General features: G+C 40.0%; 3 protein-coding genes across 5 annotated transcripts in view; 2 read left to right on the top strand and 1 right to left on the bottom strand.

Annotated features, from left to right (window-relative positions):
• LOC130165275 (inactive rhomboid protein 2-like) overlaps positions 1-8,948 on the top strand; it is a 29,397-nt gene extending 20,449 nt beyond the window's left edge. For both annotated transcript variants that reach the window (XM_056370392.1, XM_056370399.1), the window contains 5 exons: positions 126-220; positions 353-428; positions 510-610; positions 1,262-1,415; positions 6,382-8,948. In XM_056370392.1, coding sequence (XP_056226367.1) covers positions 126-220; positions 353-428; positions 510-610; positions 1,262-1,415; positions 6,382-6,813 — 858 coding nt within the window. In that variant the 3' untranslated portion in view covers positions 6,814-8,948. The remainder of the gene's footprint in view (positions 1-125; positions 221-352; positions 429-509; positions 611-1,261; positions 1,416-6,381) is intronic.
• Positions 8,949-9,306: 358 nt separating this feature from the next.
• Positions 9,307-13,486, bottom strand: aanat1 (arylalkylamine N-acetyltransferase 1). The gene is made up of 3 exons (XM_056370408.1): positions 12,506-13,486; positions 11,844-11,998; positions 9,307-10,643 (listed from the first exon to the last, which is right to left on the bottom strand). The coding sequence occupies exons 1-3, from the start codon at positions 12,651-12,653 to the stop codon at positions 10,338-10,340; spliced, it is 609 nt and encodes a 202-aa protein (XP_056226383.1). The 5' UTR covers positions 12,654-13,486; the 3' UTR covers positions 9,307-10,337.
• A 248-nt stretch (positions 13,487-13,734) lies between these two features.
• The window catches only part of ube2o (ubiquitin-conjugating enzyme E2O), a 39,061-nt gene continuing 35,465 nt past the window's right edge, over positions 13,735-17,330 (top strand). The window contains exon 1 of one of the 2 annotated variants that reach the window (XM_056370370.1): positions 13,735-15,660. In XM_056370370.1, coding sequence (XP_056226345.1) covers positions 15,067-15,660 — 594 coding nt within the window. In that variant the 5' untranslated portion in view covers positions 13,735-15,066. The remainder of the gene's footprint in view (positions 15,661-17,330) is intronic. The other variant, XM_056370378.1, reaches the window with a different exon arrangement.

Below are 17,330 nucleotides of genomic sequence, written 5' to 3'. Positions count from 1 at the left end.
ACATTTGCATCCACTTCTGCATTTATTCCCTTCAAAATATAATATATTTTTTAGGCATAAGAGATAAGATAGAGGCAAGTATTATTGTATGTCTGTGTTATTGCTCATTACTTGCCTTTCTCCAGGTGTGTACATATCCCAAGGAGTGGAACCAGACAGGTTACAGACACATGGACTGTAAGATCAAGGGACGGCCATGCTGCATAGGAACCAAGGGCAGGTGAGACACATTTTTGCTGTGTGTTGTTAACTGGATTCAAGGCCTGCAGATGTCACCTTTATCTACCCATTTACTATAATTGTGAGGTCATCTGGAGAAAATTATAATTATGTTTTGTTTGTCCTCCTGTAGATGTGAGATCGCCACCAGAGAGTATTGCACTTTCATGCATGGTTACTTTCATGAAGATGCCACACTCTGCTCCCAGGTAGCGTGTGTACATGTGTTTTGTGCGTGTGTGTGTTGGTGTGTTAGTATATTTCTGACCTCATGCATTACTCCTGCGCAGGTCCACTGTCTGGATGACGTGTGCGGGTTGCTGCCCTTCCTTAACCCTGATGTTCCAGATCAGTTCTATCGTCTCTGGCTCTCTCTCTTCCTCCATGCTGGGTATGCACCGCACCCCTCACAAACATCCTTAGACAAAGACTGAATTTCCAAGTACATATTTTGGAACAAATTTAGATGAGGCTCTTAATGTAATTAATTTATTTATGTATTTATTTCCTTGTTTTTTTTTTTTTTTGCTTCCTGTCACAGTGAAACTCTCATATTGCCATTGGCCATGAAAGAGCTGTTTCAGCTGAGTCAGCCAATCAAGTATAGATATAGCCACTACGGATGTAATGCTTCATAACTTCTAAATAGCACTGGTTTAATATGCAGTGTTTAAACTATTATGCTGAGTCAATGAGATGTTTAAATTATTTGAAAGATTGCAGAGTGAGCTTTCACCATGTCAGCATCCTTCAGGATTCAAACATAATGAAATATTTCTAAATGAGGCCCCAATGCTCGTGAGCTGTTCACTCACATGAGAGCTGTAATACTTAGTGCTAATACTAGGCACATGGAAAATCCCTCAGGCCTACTCTTAAAACAAGCAAACAAACAGGCCCAGAGAGCTTAATGAAAAACTGCAAATATGCACAAAAATTTATATTTGATATAATGCACTGACTGAAATACCAGTAGACTGCACAGATATGTCATTTTTAGACGTGTGTGTCTGTGTGTGTGTGTGTGTGTGTGTGCATGCAGGCTTTTACACTGCGTGGTGTCAGTGGTGTTCCAGATGACCATACTGAGAGACCTTGAGAAGCTGGCAGGTTGGGTCCGCATCTCCATCATTTATATCCTCAGTGGAATCACTGGAAACCTCGCCTCTGCCCTGTTTCTGCCCTACAGAGCTGAGGTAAGCCCTTCACATAAATAGATGCACACGTGGACATGCACGCCATCAAAAGGAAAGACCTTATACAGGCTTTCTTTTCTTTTTGCAAAAGCAATTACAAAGTTGTTGGCCACATGATCTAGAAAGTGGAGCAGCATGAATGCACTGTTAGTAAAACGACATTTGCCAAAGGATCTAAAAAGATCAGTGGGAGAGTCCAGACAGCCCTCTCCTCTGTGAAGACCATTCTTAAAGGGGCCAAGCAGTGTCCCAAAACACAATGCGTAGAGCCCTGAATTTGATCAAATGGCACTAACATTTCAGCATTTTTCATTTCTGTAAATATGTCCTCTATTTATGTGATCGCAAAAATATCTAGCCTCACATACTAAGACTTTTAACACAATAGAAAATATTATCTTTTTTGATTATTAGTAGTTTTTTATGATTAGTATCTTTATTATAGAATTTATATATATATATATATATATATATATATATATATTTTAAAAATTAGATCAGAGAAAAAAATGTCCCATGTGTGAGACATTTGCATTCGCAACTACTGAAGTTACTACCTGTACTACAGCAAGTGCATGAGTACAGGTCGTAAGCTCTGCGTATGCACAGTGACAAACACACATTCAGATGTTTGACAGTATGTAAACAGAATCTGTTATAATTGAGCATAGACACATTTAGAAACAAACATCTCTACATATGTTTTTTTCTACATATATAGAAAGAAAAATAAATCTAATAAACTCTCTAAACTTTGCAAGTCCAGTATCTGGAGGAGAACTTAAAAGGTAAAAAGCAACAGCTTTTCTTATAGATGAGTTAATAGTTTTTCTGTAAATCGCCAGCATGATTGTGTTACAGTAACCTTTGTCAGGATTCTCACTCACACTTTCACACTTTCACACAGTCAAATACACACATGTCATGCTGATCTGTGAGCTGGTCACATGTCTGGGGTATTAAGCTGTGAGAGAGAGTTGCAAGATTTGGTCTCCAAAATCTTTTAATATTCCTTGAATGAATTAAGGACCCGAAGCTGCCTCCCTCACCAAATTGTCAGGTTGTTGTTCTTGATGCACTGTTCTCTTTCCTTCTTCTCAACCACCACTGTAACTTTAATTTGTTTATCTGCTGTTTCATTCAGTGGCTTAGCTCAGCTTAGCTTAGCTCACTTACTGGAGGGGAGTTTCTCCTGCTGGGGATTATTAGAGCAGACCTGACTACCACATCTAGAGAGGTATAGAGGGGCACAGGGAACACCTCATGGCATTAACTGTGCAACTGAGTGGAGAAACTGAGCTCAAGCTGACAACAGATTATGAGACCACTTTACTATAGCTGAGTCATTCCTGTGAAGAGAGCAGTGCCATCCAACTTAGCATTAATGCGCTAGTCATCAAACGGTGTTGGTTTTGAGTCTCAACATAAGAAACAAAAGACACAGAAAACATCAACAAAAAACTATGGTCTGCCTGAAAAGTATGGCCTTAAAGTTGCTCTGTTAGTAGCAACTCCTTTGAAATAAACAGTGGAAATGACCAATGGGATCATTGATATCCACCATTAAAAAGACAGAGTCAACGGTTGACACCTGTAGCATCTCACACAGCTGAGAATCAAAGAATAAATATATCGCAGTACCAACAACTGTGCTGTTGGTATATTAGCACATTAAATGAGAGCTATATGTACTTTTGATTATTTGTATGTATTAAAAAAGTATCTTAAGTTTAACATGAGTAATAGACATGGACACTTATTATCTTTTGGGACTGGAGTTATTTGTTGTTATTTGTTAGTGCTAAAAAATCTTAATTTTTCAACCATAATTTTGGTCAAACAAATGAAAACTGCATATTTATGTTAACTGGCAACACTCTTTTTTTTTTTTCCATTTTAAAATATCCCTTTTATTATAGAAGTGAATTCATTTGTCATTTTGGATTAATAGACTAATTTATGGTGACACACCCTCATGCTCACACCTACAGGATATGTTTTATTTGCACATTGTTACCATAGTTAATCCACTCCGTAATGTCCTGTCCTGTGTCCTGTGCTGATGGAAAGTTGAAGAAATCCTCTTTGGTTTACAAGATTGTGTGTGTGTGTGTGTGTGTGTGTGTGTGTGTGTGTGTGTCCAGTTTTTATGACATACTGTACATACTGGTAGAAAATAGAAGTATACACCAGTAGAGCCAATGTTATTTAAAGCATGGAACTATTTATTAGCCATAATTTCTGTAAGCACCATGAGCTTGAATATAGCCATCAATGCCTCTGTCCTTTTTTTGAATAACTAATTCATAGTGTAATGTTTGCAAAAAAAACAACCTGTTGATCTGTGCAAATAACTCAGTCTGTGAAAAGAACCCAGTCTGGATTACCTACTTTTTACTGGCATGTTTGTTTTTCTCATTGTGTCTGTAAAGCCCAATTTCCCCTTTAAGAGATTAGCCTAATGCCATTGTGCAGGCTAGCAAAGGCCTTTGCTACAGTACTTAGTGGATGGGATTATATTTTTTCTTTTAAACAAAGACAATTGTTGCAAAGCTTAGACTTGTCTGATGGTGCCTCCAGTCTAAACAGCTTTAGGAACACAAAAGTTTCATCCTGGCACACCTTTGAAAGAGTAACTCTTTCATATAATGGACAATATTAATAGATGAGTAAAAACGCTTAAGTGGATGATTGATATTACATCACTTAAAGCTTTTTAAATAAGTAATTTATGTATATAAAAAATAATTTACGGTGTTATGTTTGACTTCTGTATTCATGTATTGATGTCATCGAGACATCTGTCATCTTCTTCATGAGCTGACCTTAATTGCTCTCATCTGATATTTGCATGGTGTGACATGAGGTGGTTCTCAGTATGACGTACCTTGACGTGTGAGCCAGAAATCCCACTTCCCAGCTCTCCTTAATACTGACCGGCTCGCAGGTCTTCACACACCAGGAATAACCAGAGGAAGCACATGCAAGGCACAACACAGGGCAGTCAAGCCACTTAAACAGGCGGTTTAAGTAGATTATCCTTTAACTGTTGAATTAAGGAGACCCTGTGGCTTGAGCATAAATGACTCAAACAACGGCTGTGACTGGAATAATAATTCACACAAGTAAAGCAGATATAAAGAATTGTAAAAGTACAGGAACTCAAGTTTACAGGTTACAGAAAGTTAAAGTCAGTTTCATCTGCTCTTAAATCTCAGTATTTGATTAAATGCTATCCGATGAAATGAATCAAATGTCTCTTGGTTTTGTTTTGGTTTTCAAGGTCAGAGACTTTGTTCCACTTGACATTTTGATGCCAGAATGCATTAATAAAATCCAGACTACAGTACGTGCATGTGAACCGTGAAAGGGTTTTAAAAGGATGCAATGGAGAAAGTATTACACACATTTAAATATCTACACAGCCCCAAGACTTTAAATGTTGAGAGTTGTTTTTGAAGATCAGATCCTTAAGATTGTACTTTAATGATGGTGGTCACCAGAAAGTGTAAACTGAGATTAAACATGTCACTTCCCAATGGAATTAGGATGAGGACAGTCAGTCTGTCTGGGAATGCACTGGTTGGGAACATGTGAGCTGACAAGAGGCTCTGCTGATGACTTTGGTTCTCCCCAATGTCAGGGATAAACATTCACTGAAGTAAAAGTAGCAGCGCTATTAGGGAAAACTAAACCAACACTCCAATTAATTAATGACCATCAGTAAATCTTTACAAATGGGCTAGGTTACCAGAAGTGTCCTGCCCCTTCCTTCTGTTTTAATATTTTCCAGTCAGCCCATGGTGAGTGACAATAAGCGTGTTAGGAATGTGTCGGCCTGCGTGTCTGGGGCGTGTGGGTGGAGTGTTGTGCCATGCTCCTCTCTGTTTGTAGGAGTTTAATGTCTTCACAGATTAGCCATCTGCCTCTGACCGGGCCAAGCGTCCAAACTCAGCCTTGACGTCACTATAATCTGCTCACCTGCCTGACCCGGGGCTCGAACTGTCGTTCTACCCCAGAACTAGATCTAAAAGTAAAAGAGACTTTGTGCAATATAGTCTTGAGCAAGAGCAACATCTTCATCAAACTTCATAAAAACGACGTAGCCACTGAGACAAACTGGTCCAAAATGTCCCCAAACCTGTAATCAATGTTATACTTCTGCTTTATTATCAATACAGTTTGTTTTTTAATCCAACATGCATTAATTAACAGTCAATACAGGATTAAGGCTAAGTCTCTTAGTGATGGTCCCCATGATACAGTTTAAATAATTGTTACCTAAAATAATCGTATGAACCTGTTGTCAAGATTTGATAATCGGGTTAAATCTCTCTGTGTGTCTGTGATAATCAGACTGAATCTGCCACTTTCACTTCACTGAACAAATCTTTCCACTAAAACATCACTTGTGTTTTCACTCACAATTTTTCTCTGTATCAGTGTGCAAACAACATTAGTACAACAAAAAAATGTAATCATGATTTGCTGCAGGGAAATTTGTTCTGTTCTTCATCAAAAGCATGATATAATACAATATTGATAATTTGAGGAACATAATCCCATGTGACACATTTAAACTCAAACCTATCTGTATAACCTCCATGGATAGCCCTTTATTATTTACCAAACAGGGGGAGTAGGTGTTCAGTGTTCAGAATACAACAACTCTGACAATTAACATAAAGATCACACAAAAGCTGTGCGTCACCAGTGAGAGGGATGTATGCATTTTATCTTCAAATCAGAGATGCTGCGTGTCAAGCATGTGTCCAGTGCTCAGTCATACATGTAATTCTTCTGTATAAGGTTTGTTAGTAGGTTTATAGAAGAACTCCATCAGCTTCTTATCGAGACTTAAACCATTTGGCCTTCCTTTGTGAAATTGGCTTTAATTAAATAAAATGAATTTAATAAAATCATGCGATAATGTGTAACTTATTTCTCTCTCGCTTTCACCCTCCAGGTGGGTCCAGCAGGGTCTCAGTTTGGTCTCCTGGCTTGCCTGTTTGTTGAGCTGTTTCAAGGTTGGCAGATGCTGGAGAAGCCGTGGAAGGCCTTTATCAAACTGTTGGGCATCGTCCTCTTCCTCTTCATGTGTGGCCTGCTGCCGTGGATCGACAACATCGCCCACATCTTTGGTTTCCTCAGTGGCTTGTTGCTCTCCTTCGCCTTCCTGCCCTACGTCACTTTCGGGACTTTTGACATGTACCGGAAACGTATCCTCATTGTTGTCTCAATGGTGGCCTACACTGGGCTGTTCTCTTCCCTCATCGTTTGGTTTTATATTTACCCCATTAACTGGCATTGGCTGGAGCATCTCACCTGCCTGCCCTTCACAAACAAGTTCTGTGAAAAGTACGACATAGACCACGACATTAACGATGTGGTGCACTAGTCACAAGGCTCCTCATGATGTCTAAGATGACCACAGTGTCTGTGCTACTGATGCACTAGTTTCTAGCCAATGACCAGGTCTGTTGTTTCCAGATCAACTGGCCTTTCTAAGAACATGGCAATCATGTCTTTTATTCGTTCTTCAGACGACCTGGTCAAAGTCCACGTCAATGGAACTGGATAAGTCTCCTCTCATCAGCTTGCTGGTTTGCTTACTTCTGTAAAACTTTACTCAACCTTTTTAATCCTCTGTCAAGTCTGGCACTACCTAACATGTTAATTTGATAATGGGCTAGAAGATCCTTAGTATCAGAGGACAGAAAAGATACTCAGGATGTCAAAACTGCATAGAGCTGGTAGGACCTAAAGGAAAATCTCTACAGAACGACAGACTGGATCCTTCTGTTCATCAGTCTAAAGAAGCCAAATAAAAGAAGAAAACATGGGCCTCTCTGGCCTACAATCACCTTTCTCTTTAACTCTATTCACAGCAAGCAGCTGAGATGAAGTAAGACTGATGCATTAATGGGTCGTCAGGTATCCTGGCGCCCAGTGAACAGAGCTACATCAGATGCCTCCTATCAGTGATTCTTTTTTTCAGTAACAGGGTTTAACACTACAAAGTCTGCCGCTCAGTGCTGCTGCCTCTCCACGTTTAAAGTCATGAAATTCTTTCAAAGTAAAAGATCTTTGCTCTTTTGTACGTATGCACTGGCATGTCTATATTCTAAGTATTAACTGTGCAGCGGGAGTAATTAGAGTGAAATATCAGTGGTCAACTAAGGCAAGATTTCTATCAAAAACCACGAGTTGCCTTAAACAGACTATGCCATTTTATAAAGATGCTCTGTTGTACTTTTGCATACAGCTTGTGATCAACTGACTGAATGATGATGACGGCCAACTTTCTGACCCTAACCTACCAAAGCAACTTCACATGCTGCTTATATTATGCATGTTGTTCTTCACAATCACTTAATTTTCTGTATGTCACTGCCACAAAGAGTTCTCAGACAAGCCCCATTGATAATGGCTATATTAGATCATGTGTGTACAGCAACGCATTGGTGCCTAAACCCTTTTCTAGATTTAGTCTGAAAAAAAAAAATCAAGCTAATATTTATTATTAATATATTATATATGAATATTATCTAAACAGGCATTTTGTTAGATCAAAGCAAGTTTTTGTACTGTACTATATTTTTTGACTCTGTGTCAGAATCACAAGATGTTTATGTTTGACCTGAGCCTTAATATGTTTGTGAAATGTACATACAAAAACAGTGCAAGACGGATGATTTTAAACTTTTATGGTGCCACAGACATTGGAAACCTTGTCTCAGACAGACACATTCAGACTTAATGTGGAAATTTTTTTTGTCTCCTATATTTAAAAAAATGTTTTTTTGGGTTGTGGTCCATGACCCGCAGTACATTGTTGCTGTTCTCGTGGGTCCCTGACAATGTGACAAGTATAATAATATGATTTCAGACGGCTTTGACACCTGAAGTGAAACATTTCTCACGTCCCTGGCTTTAAACGTTATCTTGTTGTGGAGGATTCTGGCATGTGTTGACCCCAGCTGTTAGGAAAGCCACGGTCTTGACTTGTGTGGAGGATTATGTGAATTACTAAATGAGATTATGTGAGTCAGTCTTAAGGTCTGACTCACTGATCACCGGGTGTTTTTGAAAACACGATAAAAAATAGAATAGGTTCTTGTTGGACAATTTAAATATTTTAACCAGTTTCAACACCACGCCGTTTCAGTGGTGAAGGTCTTCTGTTTCAAGCCATAGGACTAGGTAAATGGGCAACGTCTGACAATGACATCCACCTCTTCTTTGGAAAACCTCTTTTCTGTGCCTTTTGACATGTGAGTTGTTCTTTGTTTGATCTGAACCACAACAACCCACATTTTCAATCATGACAATACACAGCAGTTACACTACTGTGTCTGCATTGGGACCAAATCATTTCAACCTTTTTTCTATTTAATGGAATTAAAAGGGAAAGTTTAAAAAGAATTTCAGGCCATGGTTAAGGTTCTGTTCTGTTTGCTTCCGATTTATATGTGAAAATCTATGTGTGCTAAAGCAGTCATGTCCAAATAAATGTCACTCTAGTAATAATGACGTATGTGTGTCTATATCTGAACACTGATTTGAGCTCATTTCTGGCATCACAGCTCATTATGTGATGCCATTCTCTATATTCTCTATACTTTTGAAACCATGCCTGTGAGAGCTTTGACCCTAAAAGAGAACTTAAGTGACTGCAAATTATGTGTTTATGAATCTAATGTAATGTGAAAATGAAAGAACCTGTATACCATACTTCTTATCACTAACATAAATATTAAGATCATGAAATATGATTGAAAGCTGCAGAACAACTACTAAATGGTTCTTGTGGTGAGATGTGTTTTCTCAACTACTGTAATAGCCACTGTATTGCTAATAGATTGTGAATGAAAAGACCTTAAAGCAGACATGCAAGAAAATAAAATCTTTATTATTTTAAGAACAAAACATTATATAAAAAACATATTTGTCTTGATTCAAGACTTCTGGGAGGCAAAGGTGGTGACTGTCAAGGGAGAAGGTGAGAGGAAACTATCAAGGAGAGATTTTAAATGCACCTATATTTAGGATTTTTAAATATATTGATTGTATAAGGGATTTTATGTGTACATACAATACTCAGTTTTATTATTTAGACGACATTAAAATACATGATAAACTGTACAACCCTTATAAACTGTTGGAACATGTTGACAGTGCCACTGATGGAGGGGAACAGAGTCACTTAACTTCTTAGTGTCACACTGTTCAAGTCGATACATTCACTCATTATCTGACGGTCATCTGCTGAAATCTCTCCTTTGTAGATGATTTGACTCCATGGTCAAGGTTAACAGTTTAGTTTGGCATGTTACTGTGTAGTTGTATCATTACTACAGCTGTACATACTGGCATACTGTTCGTACAAAACTATAATGAATACATTTACAATGGATATATACTGGTTTTATCTGTTAGACTGTTTAAATAACAAGTATAAAAAGAGGACAAAGAAGGAAACAAGGCAGCTGCGTTCTATTGAATATGATCATAAATGTCCAGCATTTATCATAATAAAATAGTTTCATACAAAAAACAAACTGAAATTTGAAATTAGGGCTTATATTCTCTCAGGTCTTTGCTCTAATGATTTGGTTTTTATATTCTAGACACACTAAAATGCAAATCAAGATTTTTTTTTTTTCTTAGTATCTGACAACTTTTCCAAACAGATGTTGTTGGCAGCTGGATGGCAGCTCTTTGTTTTCAGCTCTCTGCAGACTCACAGTCCAAACACACACCACAGCGTCTGCTGAGCAAAAATGTCACTCACAGTGATGATCACTGCTCACGAACAGCAAAGCTGCTCAGACCTCCCCTCATCCTGTTTCTGAGGAGGTTGGAGTCCCACCACAACCACCACTGATAACTAGGGCGAATACACATGAAGTCCCTCTCTCCTCACCAACCACTGTTACGACGCATGAAGGCGTGGCCCCTAACCGGGTAGAACATCTCGATGAAAGTGAGGGGCCCCACAGCGATGTCACTGGGTCCCTGCACCTTGAAACCCGACTTCTGGTAGAAGGGAACGAGGAAGTCTTCACACATGAGCACTGTGCGGCGGACGTAGGGCAGGCACCTGAGGTACTGCAGGTAGCGCCACATCAGGATGGAGCCTTTGCCCTGCTGGCGGAAGGTCCGGTGGACAGCCAGGACGTGGATGTGGACGGTGGTCCCGTGAGGCTTATGGAGAGTCAGGGCGTCCTGGGAAACAGAAAGAGAGCAGAGCTGTAAGATCAGGTAAATATTTTATTGTTGAGTGGCCTGTTGGGTGTAAACAGAAATGTTTAAAGCTGCACCACAAAACTGCTAATGACACATTTTAAATAAAAATACACTTGAAACCAAAAGGACAAAAGACTGAAAAGGTCCATGCTGTTGTTTGGGCAGTGATGGAGGACGTGTTTTACTTTAGCAAAAGTAAACGTGCAGATGGATTATCAACACATTGAAGTATCAAAAGTAAAAGTACTCATTCTGCAGATTAACAGCCGCTGTCAGTGTTATAGTATTTTATACTACATTTCTGAATTATCATTGAAATAATCTGAACTACTTCATATACTGTTAGATAGTGACGTCTGTATTAATGCAACATCATTTATTAACTGATACTAAGTTTTGTTTGTAAATGTTTTTTGTTACCACCTGCTGTTTGGGAGACTGTATTCCAGTCTTAAAGGGAAACCATGTAACTTCTAAAAGCAGAAATAACATATTCTTCCTCTTACAAGATAAAAGCTGAGTTCATAAGCAATAAAACACGCATTTACTTATTTCAATACACACAGGGATCTTTATGCTACAGCATAACTTGGTCTGGTATGACCACTTGCTACTGGTAGTGATAACTGAGTCTAATAACTGAGGCTCCCTGAGTAAGTGATAAGTAAGTAAGTAAGTGAGTTTGCTGACTTTGTGATTTGTCTCTATTGACACTGTTGTTACACTACATTTGAACACGCTCTGTTTTCCAGTCGCCGCTGTTCAGCAAAAGTTAAATGGGATCCCTTGAAGCTCTGATTCATCACTTCTGGTGGGAAGTCAAGTGTTTGTACCACCACCAGAATCACATTTGAGCAAATTGAATGCCAGTGGGAGCAGGATGTTCTTCTCCTGTGTATTGTGGGTTTGTGATTTAGAGTCTGATCTAATCTCTGAGCTTCAAGGATCCATCAGAAACCTGGTAAAGTACTGGGGGAGGATTTCATTTTTAAGAAACTTCAGACAAATATCTTGTAGGATCTGTGTGACATTTACCCTCATTGACTGAATTTCTGAACATGTTCAACCATAAATATGCACTTTAAACATATTCTGTTAATCTCTTTTGTCTTGCATTTTCCTTGCCAGTCAGCCTGTGTGAGGTAAATCGCTGTCCAGGTGTCCTCCGCTCGGTCTTACCATGGTAAGCCTCTCCTGGTCCCACAGTGAGCCGATGATGAAAGCCACCAGACGTCCCTCCTCAAACCAGCCAAGAGACAGCTCGGGACACAGGGTGAGGAAGTGACGCACCTCGTCCAGGTGGAGAGGACACTCACCGGACACTGAGATGAAGGCTGTGTGGAGGGGGAGGAGGAGTGTGATCACAATCAGAACTTATACACTGAGGAGCCTGGAAGTGAGCAGGATGTTTCCTACTGTACTGACTGTCAAATATATGGAAATGTGAAGGATATAGTTTACAGCCAGGGATGTTATTAAGGTTAAAGGCACCTGAACTTATCACCTTTGCATAAGGGAAAGAGTTAAATCATCATATTAGTCACCACAGTAACACACCATAAGTAAATGTAAAGAAATAGTAATTGGAAAAGAGAAAAACAATGGACTCTATTTTGCCCATTAGTATCAATGAGTTGAAGTTATGTTTTTTTTTTTTTTAACCAAATTTGAGCTGAAGCTGTTGTTACATGAAACTGATTAATTATTGAATTCCCACGTTTCCCCTGTACAAGAAAGAAAACGTCCCTGTGCGCGTAGGGAACACCTGTCCCGAAGTACTTAACAAAACCATAACAAGTGATATATAATTCAGCAAAGTTGAGTACAAAGAGTCTGCTTACCCTCTCTCTCAATCTCAAACACGCTTATTGCGTCCTCTGGGCTGAGGGAGCGGAACTCGCTGGCCGGCAGCGTGTGGCGGCGGCCCCGGGGCACCGGAGAGCGCATGTGGACGGGTTTCATGAACGGCACTGCGCTCACCACCGACATGGTCTTATTTTCTCACCGAACGAGCTAAAATGAAGCAAAGGTTGGCTGCTGCGCTGAGATATGACTGTCTTTTTACTTTCTGCTGGTCTCTCCTTTATGACGAGCGTCTGGTCCGTGCGTAACAGGTTTGCGCATGAAGACTGAGCGGAGAGTGGTGCACAATCAGTATTTATACCCTCGGTGCGCATTGGGTGTCGGTGATAATCCTGAAGCGAGCTGGATGACCAAACCCTCCGCTCCCAGTAAGTAAGTTGAACAACAATAAACATATTTAGTTGGGGTCAGGCGGGATAATCGTGTGTTGAGAATTATCCTCGTCATGCCACCATTAGACCCGCAGCAGATTTAGATTTTACTGATCATGTGTTCCCATAACAACATGTTACCAAGTTATTACCACGAGTAATTCCAGGTATAACATCCAGTAAAGTGACTCACCTGGGTGACAGAGTGGGCGATGGTCTGGTTGAGCTACTCTGATTGGTAAACCGTTGTAATGCCATTGTCAGTTAAGGCTGTTACACTGAACAGACTGGGTGCTCTCTGCTGGTGTTTATCTGGGCCATCTTAAGGACTCGACTTACTACTCTTCATGTGATTTCTCTGAAGGAGACTTTCCATTGTTCCTTTAATTCCAGTCCACGATTTTTCCACGCTTTATTTTCCAGATCTGTAAGAGGATTACAGGATGTGTAGGATTTGTTTGTCACCTCTCTTTAAATTAGCTATGTTGACAATTTCAGAATCACATTTTGTTTAATGGAAAGTTGTTGATCTCTATAACCAACCTGTGTTTCCCCCTCAGTATGTAACCTACTTCTTATGATCTGGCAGCAGATCCAAACGATTCACTGCATTTCTTATATGTAAGATAGAATTTAGGAGGAATGGTCCAGTTAACACAAACTGACACAAGGAGCAGGTGAACTCCTTGTCACAAGACTGGGAATAATCTCCATCTCCACTTAAACCCTGATCTTAAATTGTGTAAAGCTTTTCCTGGTGCACATTTTTATATTCCTGAATATGAGAAGGTTTCGGTATTTTGGGGATCAAGGTTTTCCCAATAAGTTTCATCTGTTTCCCTGAAGAAATGGAAGTTGTGTTCATATACAGTAAACACAAGTCCAAGTTAAAGACAAAAGAAAAACAATATATATATTCTGGCTTTTGAAGTCATGCCTTACACAAAGGAACCAAAAGTACAAACACATTTATTGCTTTACTTTACTAGGGCTTTACTTTTTTTTTTTTTTTTTTTACATCAGACACTTCATTCAAGACATAAATCTTGCAATCATTGGGAAAACACTTCTTTTTCAAACTGTAAAACACACCTGAATTTGGCACCACCCACATACAGACCTGAAAACACTTATGAAGAAATTGAACACCACTCAGTCTGAGCCTTAGCGCTACATATAGACCTCAGGTAAGCTTCTGTGAGAACTTTGCGAACATGGAAGCAATGAGAGGAAGAGGAAGACAATAGAAGGAAACATATTTCAGATGACATTAGGGCCAGTTTGGTGGATCATGTCATAAATCATGGCCTGACAATGAGGGAGGCTGGGCAGAGGGTACAGCCCAACCTCAGTCGCTACACGGTAGCAGCTGTGCAGGTTTCCATTTGAGAGGAGAAGTGTTAGTGTGACAAATGTAATGACATAATTATCTGTTTTCTGAATATTTTCTATTTTTATGTCGTGTGATGCCTGTATAACAAAATTTAAAAAAGATATACAAATTTGTAAAGACAGCAGTGGGTCCTGTTCATCAGTGTGTTGTTGCTGCTTTGAAGAGTACTTCAAATGGTGCATGTGTGTATCATATTGTGAAAGAGGATTGTCAGGTTTTTATTGCAGTTTCATTTTGACATAGAATAGAATCTATGAATTCTTGAAATAGAATTTATTAACTCAAAACCTACAGTTTTCAATTTATAATGCCACATGGATAATGAGATATGAAATATATTCTATTGCTAAACTCATCATCTTATAGAAAGCGATTTCCCTATTTCATTTTCCTCAAGAATTAAACGTCCACGTAAGACACCTGTTTTCAGTCTCCACCACACAAGGTGTTTTTGAGTGGAAAGATAAAAGAACAAATAATAAGAATGAACTTGTACATTGTTATTATTATTACTTATTATTGTCTTTGGTTTGATGTTTATATATATATATATGATACTCTTCACGACAAACACTTTCACTGTTGGGGAGATTAACTTACTATTAAGTCTGAGATTTACACGAAAACACAAAGAATTGATTCAAATCTTGTAATTTGTCTTTCTTCAGAATTATCACAGATTTATTGAACATAAATTCCCGTATACCTGTCCAAAAGTTACCTGAACAGATTGTGGGTCACGCTGCCGCTCAGTGGTTTGATTGGGTACTGCCTGATGACGCTCCCACACTGCGCTAGTTACGTACAGCGCCGTTGCTGGTTATGCAGCTCTCCGTGGCGACGTAAACACGTGCACTTCGCTGCTTCCAGGTTACAGTTTTTTCATTCCACCGTCATCCTCGCGCTCCAGCATCACTCCCTGACAACAGCAGCGATGGCGGAGCCCGTAGCATCGGATGCGGCAGCAGCGGCAGCATCCCCGAGCCCGGGCCTCTCTCCCGCAGCCAGCCCGGGCTCAGAGCCTCCATCCATGGCTCTCTCTCCTACAGCGGATGGCTCCCAGCGGCTACTTTTCTCTCACGACCTGGTCTCCGGGCGGTATCGAGGCTCAGTTCGGTTTGGCCTCGTACGGATGATCCATGGCGAGGAGGATTTTAACTCAGACTCGGACCTCGACGATGGCGGAGGGAGACGCGGCGGCGGTGGTGGAGGAGGAGGTGGAGGAGGAGGAGGCGGCGGTGGTGGACGAAACCCGTGCGGTTCGGACACTGAGAGCGCTGTGGACACCCCGAGTCGGCCTCTCGGTAGGGGATTTGTCCGCGTCCAGTGGTACCCTGAAGGAGGAAAGCAGGACATCAGGGAGACAAAGGTACCACACCGCAGCTAGTGTGTGAACTGTTTACACTGTGAAGGCTGCACTGTTTCCACTACCTGTTGTGGTTTTTTGAGGTGATAAGTCGATTGGCTAGCTACTCGGCGATCAGGTTCACCTAATCCGTCTGCCTTAAAATGCATAACCCAGCTCGCTAACTGGCTAGCATTCAAGCCCACATGCTAACTAGCAGTTTAGCTCATAGCCTCATGTCACTCAGCTGGTGCTGCCAGGCTAATCAGACTCGTCCCACCTGACTGCATCCAGCTTCTTACATCAGATATACCCGCATGACTGGCCAGGTAGCTGCTTTCTGTCTGCACTATGGGTGTTACTACAGGCGTTGGCAGGTTCAGGTCCCTGCTAGCAACCTTATACCTTTTGATTAGCTCATCTTTGACTCAGTCAAGTTCCTCAGCTGGGTGTGACTTGGCCTGAGACCAATCATTGTCAAAGACTTTATATGACAGAATAACTTCTGTTTATTTACATAACATATCATACCTGCCTGCATCCTATATTAAACCAGTCTGACCCGTCATCATAGTAACAGTGCTGGACACGAGGCGTAGAAAGTGCTCATCTGATTCGGTGATAAGTTGCGATCTGTTAGGCTTTCCATTAATGTCTGCAAATAATTCACAGCTGAAATCAGTCTTCAACACATTTTAGCAGAAAATTCATTAGCAGATATTTTTCATGTGTAAATGACAAACATTTGCTGGTTCCAGTTTAGATGAGAAGATGAACATTTGCTGCTTTTCTCTGTTGAATATCATTATCAATAGACTATATTTATTTAGTCTATTGATAATGTTTACTATATTTGTTTATGATGTTGATCAGATGAAACAAGACATTTGAATGCTTAAAGTTAGTTGAAGCTATAATCCACTAATTTCTGAACTCTGCCCCAATTTCATTATTTTATCATTTCTAGAGAGGATTATTTTCATTATTGATTAATCATTTGGTTAAAATGTCGAAAATTACCAAAGCCTTAGGTGGCACCTACAACCTAACCCTGTTTTGTCCAACCAACAGTCCAAAACTGAACATATTAATATAATTATCATATAAGACTCACAAACAAAGTAATGTCGATTACCGCAGCTTCTCAGGCCACAGATGTAGCACTTTACTTTGGTCACAAACCCATTGTTTTGCCAGTGCAAGTTTGGCAACTTTGATGAATTAACATCAAACATGAAAGGTACATATGATAGTGTAAGTAAGAGTGTATAGAGTGTATAATTACTGGTAAAACCATCATCACATGCCTTGTTCCACGTAGAGACACGGTTGGCTGTACATTGTTGTTCCTGAGCGTTTCATTGAGCATGTTTTTCATTCTACAGCTGAATAATAAATGTAACTGTAATTGGGGAAGAAATGTGAAACCTGCTGACATGCAAATTCTCTAGCGCTTCTCTAGATTTCTCCTGGGCTTTGTGGAAAAGGGTCACAGAGTTTAGAGGAGGACTGGTCTGGAACAAGCTCATAGAAGCTCATTTTAGAGACACAGGATGAGACCAGAAGAAGCCTGTTTTAGGGACCAATGTTACCTTGCTTTGTCCTCTTGACTCAATGAGTAAAGTTCTGGCCAGAGCAGCATTCAACCTTTGTCACAACAAAGACACTGTAAAACAATGACACCAATGTTTACA

The sequence above is a fragment of the Seriola aureovittata genome, chromosome 3, assembly GCF_021018895.1.
Source record: "Seriola aureovittata isolate HTS-2021-v1 ecotype China chromosome 3, ASM2101889v1, whole genome shotgun sequence".
Lineage (NCBI taxonomy): Eukaryota > Metazoa > Chordata > Actinopteri > Carangiformes > Carangidae > Seriola > Seriola aureovittata.
The sequence above is the reverse complement of the archived record's forward strand: the minus strand, read 5'-3'. Positions and strand labels throughout refer to the sequence as shown.